The 5000-nt window shown below is 44.5% G+C and overlaps 1 protein-coding gene across 1 annotated transcript in view; it reads left to right on the top strand.

Moving 5' to 3' along the window:
* ints15 (integrator complex subunit 15) overlaps positions 1-3057 on the top strand; it is a 10272-nt gene extending 7215 nt beyond the window's left edge. Inside the window, exon 8 of the mRNA XM_076282315.1 lies at positions 1492-3057. Coding sequence (XP_076138430.1) covers positions 1492-1765 — 274 coding nt within the window. The 3' untranslated portion in view covers positions 1766-3057. The remainder of the gene's footprint in view (positions 1-1491) is intronic.
* The last annotated feature ends 1943 nt before the right edge of the window (positions 3058-5000 follow it).

Here is a 5000-nt window from a genome sequence, read left to right as displayed (position 1 = left end):
ACGCCCTCTCACTAGGTGTGAATTTTAACCGCATGTTCTACGCTTCTTTCAGACACAGCACATTTACATAATGTCCGGAGGAAATACTAGGGGTGGAGTATTAGAACAACCGGCTAAATTCGGACTTCCATATGACCGGTTATGTTGTTCAGATATACGGCCCCACCGTTTAACATACGCAGAACCTCCGGTCTTACACGTATGTCTGAAAGCGCTTACACACACTCACACACACACACGCTTCAAAAATACTGCTAATTTGATGCTGTTTAACAAATGCATAAATTGTGCACTGTCGCTTTAAGACAGTGGCTTTAATTCACGTTTATTTTTCAATGATCGTACCTACGGCTGTGCCCTCTCACAGTTTATAAACGGTCAGTAGTGGGAACTACTGCTGCCTTCATGATTTCCTTTTAAACGTTTCTTATAAGAAGGAGATATCAATTATCAACAATGACAAGCCAGCTGGAACCTGCCCTTATAAGAAGGAGATATCAATTATCAACAATGACAAGCCAGCTGGAACCTGCCACTCTCTCTCCCTCTCGTGAGCGCAGACGTGTTCCCAATTAAATGGATCGCATAATGTTCACTTTAGATCTGCTGCAAAGGAGATAACTAAGAGTAGGCCTATCATCTCTATTAAATATGATGTTTTGACATTGACATTGTAAACGTTCTCTAAGGAGAGTGAAAAGCAGTTTGCAGTAAAGCTAACCAACGTCGTCTGTATCGCAGGAAAAAAATAGCGAGCAGCCTGATAACCTAAATGCTCAGCGGGCCGAATGAAAGTGCTTGGCGGGCCGGATCTCTCTAGACTCTTCACCATGGTGTCGTCATGGTGTCCATGTCAACAAAGTGTCATAGGAGATTTCCCAAACATTCTGACATGCTAGACTCTTCACCATGGTGTCGTCATGGTGTCCATGTCAACAAAGTGTCATAGGAGATTTCCCAAACATTCTGACATGCTAGACTCTTCACCATGGTGTCGTCATGGTGTCCATGTCAACAAAGTGTCATAGGAGATTTGCCAAACATTCTGACATGCTAGACTCTTCACCATGGTGTCGTCATGGTGTCCGTGTCAACAAAGTGTCATAGGAGATTCCCCAAACATTCTGACATACTAAACTCTTCAGTACCCTCCAGAATTATTGGCCCCTTCGGTAGAGTTGACTAAAAATAGGTGTAAAAAATAATTGTTTTGCCGATTTATTGTAATCTCACAATGAAAACAATGAGTAAAAATCCAACCTTGAATGGAAGCAAAGCTATTCTGAGATAAAGAAATAAATATGTTTAACAAAAAAAAAAAAACATAACATCAAGCCAACTTGTACACACACCCGGAGTAGTGGACTCACTAGGAGCATGCACACACACACACACACACACACACACACACACCACCATGTGCATATTGTATGTTGAGTTGTGTAGTTTGTTGTTTACTGATCATGAATGTGTTTGTTTGTTTGTTTACAGTCTGATGCAGCTGGTGATGTCAGGGCCGTTCCAGCCCCCTCTCTACCCCCACCTGCCCCCCCTCCCCCCGCACACACACACCAGCCCCCTGTCCCCACACATCCACACACACACACACGCACACACACACGCGCACGCCGCGCTCTCGCCACACAACACACACCCCGCTCTGCAGACCGTGCACAACACACACACACACGCACACGCACACACAGTCATCTCCCCACACACCTTTCACCCAACTATGGGCTTTCCTTACCGACCCATACGCTAAGTGCACAAACACACACAGTCATCTCCCCACACACCTTTCACCCAGCTATGGGCTTTCCTTACCGACCCATACGCTAAGTGCACACACACACACAGTCATCTCCCCACACACCTTTCACCCAGCTATGGGCTTTCCTTACCGACCCATACGCTAAGTGCACAAACACACACAGTCATCTCCCCACACACCTTTCACCCAGCTATGGGCTTTCCTTACCGACCCATACGCTAAGTGCACACACACACACACACATGCACACGCACACACAGTCATCTCCCCACACACCTTTCTCCCAGCCATGGGCTTTCCTTACCGACCCAAACTAGAAGTACACACACACACACACACACACACACACATTAACATATACACACACAGACACACACACACATTAACATACACAAAGACAAGTACCCATACATGAAAAGAAACACACATATACACACATAAATGTTCTCTATCTTATACGCACACAAACACACACACACACACACAGACCATACACACACAAACACACACGCGAACGCACAAACACACACACACACACCGTACACATGCATGAAAACGTCTTTATGGGCATGAAGAGGTGTTTTTGTTCCGCGAAAAAATATGCATGGTACTGTTGGTCACTGTGTGTGTGTGTGTGTGTGTGTGTGTGTGTGTGTGTGTGTGTGTGTGATTGTGAGAGAAAGAGGGGATGTTCACAAGCATATCTGAAAGTTACTGAGCATTTATGCTGACTGGTGAAATGCATCATGGGAGCTGTAGCCCTGATTCACTCTCTGTTTCCTCTTCCTGCTGTGGAGGAACTATATCACAGACAACATTGAGCCTATCAAAGTGCCCACTGGTGAAAAGCACCATGGGAAATGTAGTTCTGAGCATCTGCCTGTAGAAAGGGCCAGTTAATGTTCTTTTCTCTTCTGAAATGCACCATGGGAGATGTAGTTTCTTTTATCTTTCCTTAGATGTCTGCGCTTGTGCTTTTCTACCCTTTACGTGTTACATTTCTATTGTGGGTACTTCTCTTCTGAAAAGCACCATGGGAGATGTAGTTTTTATTGTGGGTACTGGGACACACTCGTGCGCTTCCTGGCATGTGCAGCTGTAGAACCAGGAAGTGGATTATGTGGGCGGAATGTAGCGTGTGTGGGGGCCAATGGCAGAAGGGGCTGTGTGCTGATGGACAGTCTGAGGAGTGATGTCATGGGGTCGCTGTGTTTCTGTTCCTTTTTCCTACTTTTTATGATGCCATGAAGTTCAGATTAAAACGTTTCTTCTGTTTGTAAATGGCTCCGTCTCCGACTTGTTTATTTACCATGTTGCCATGGTTGCTGAAGAGTGACGAGGAGATGAACATGTATGAGTCGTGAAGTGAAATCTCTGAGGCCAAATGTGAACACACACACACACACACACGTACATCTATATACATCAGGGATTGTGGCTGGTGGATTCCAAAATCTACCAGCCACTAGATATAACGTTACAAACATTTTTTTTTAAAGTAATCTTTTGGGCTTTTTGCCTTTATTTGGATAGGACAGTGAAGATAGACAGGAATGAGTGGGAGAGAGAGATGGAGTGGGATCGGGACATGACCGCAGGTCGGATTCGAACCTGGGTCCCCGTGGGCACTTGGACCCGTACATGGTATGAGCGCTGTAGCCTGTTGCGCCACAGCGCCCCCCAACGTTACAAACATTTGATATCATGATTACAGTAACCAACATGATCATGGTTATTGCTATTATTAACGTTACAAACATTTGATATCAATATTATAGTAACCAACATGATCATGGTTATTGCTGTTATTAACGTTACAAACATTTAATATCGTGATTACAGTGACCAACATGATTGGCCAGTGGCCAATGAGCTGAAGAGAGCTAAATATACTGAAATAGCAGAGGAGGCAGCTAAGCGAGGTTGGAGTGCACGATTAAGGCCTATTGAAATCGGTGCACGTGGGTTTGTGGCCAGATCTGCTATTGGCTTGCTGTCTGAATTGGGCATTTGTGGTCGAAGTCTAAGGCAGGTGGTTAGTAACATGTCCTTAGCAGCAGAACGGGCAAGCGAATGGTTGTGGGTAAGGAGAAGTTACCCTTCCTGGGGCGCAAGCTAAGGTAAGCTAACTGACTCATTTGTTTTGGTCGTGGGTAAGGAGAAGTTACCCTTCCTGGGGCGCAAGCTAAGGTAAGCTAACTGGCTCATTTGTGTTGGTGGTGGGTAAGGAGAAGTTACCCTTCCTGGGGCGCAAGCTAAGGTAAGCTAACTGGCTCATTTGTTTTGTGTTTGTGATGGACTGTGCCTAGGTTGATGGTACTTGGCTAAGGTTCTTTATGGTTTATGGTTCAGTCCACATCAACGGGACGGACCGACCTAGCCAACTTAAACCATGCCTAGGTTGGTTAAGGGTATTTGGATGCTTGTTGTGGTAATATGGGGCAGCATGGGGCGTATGCTAACTGCTGGCTAATTTGTTTTGTGTTTGGGATGGGGCCTAAGATAATGGGCTAAGCTAACTGGCTAATTTGTTTTGTGTTTGTGATGGGCTGTGCCTAGGGTGATGGTACTTGGCTAAGGTTCTTTATGGTTTATGGTTCAGTCCACATCAACGGGACGGACCGACCTAGCCAACTTAGACCATGCCTGGGCTGGTTAAGAGTATTTTGAGTATTGGATATTTCAATGTGGTAATATGGTGGTAGCATGGAGGGGAGTGTCTCCAGGACGCTGGTTTCACTGTTAAGCCTTCATGAGGTGTCGTGGGCCTAACTTAACGAAACATCGGTGAATGAGGGTGCCCACTTGATAACCCCAATGACATGCCGCATACTATATAGGCTACTGCTGTTGGATAGGCCATTTGCATTGTGCTTGTGACCATTTGTTGGCGGATTTGTGGGTAGTGTGCTTTTTAAAGTTAAACTTGAGCAGGGGCTTCTGAATGTGTTTTTACCTTGGATTTTGGCACAAGGGATTTTAACATCTAATCCTGTGTATTAATGTAATGATCATGGTTATTGCTAGTATTAACGTTACAAACATTTGATATTGTGATTATAGTAACCAACATGATCAGGGTTATTGCTTATTGTTATTGATTGAATTGATATTATTGTATACTACAACTATTCTCCTTACTATATTTGACCTACATTTTAATCTGTTCCCTGTTCAATTTTAAATATTATTATGTTGTTTTGTATTTATGTGTCGCTTTGGACAA

This window comes from Alosa pseudoharengus, unplaced genomic scaffold, assembly GCF_046254945.1.
Source record: "Alosa pseudoharengus isolate Yale_2024_CS ecotype anadromous, Long Island Sound unplaced genomic scaffold, YU_APseudo_1.1 YU_APseudo_1.1_scf_1, whole genome shotgun sequence".
Classification (NCBI taxonomy): Eukaryota; Metazoa; Chordata; class Actinopteri; order Clupeiformes; family Clupeidae; genus Alosa; species Alosa pseudoharengus.
This window is presented reverse-complemented; position numbering and strand designations above follow the sequence as displayed.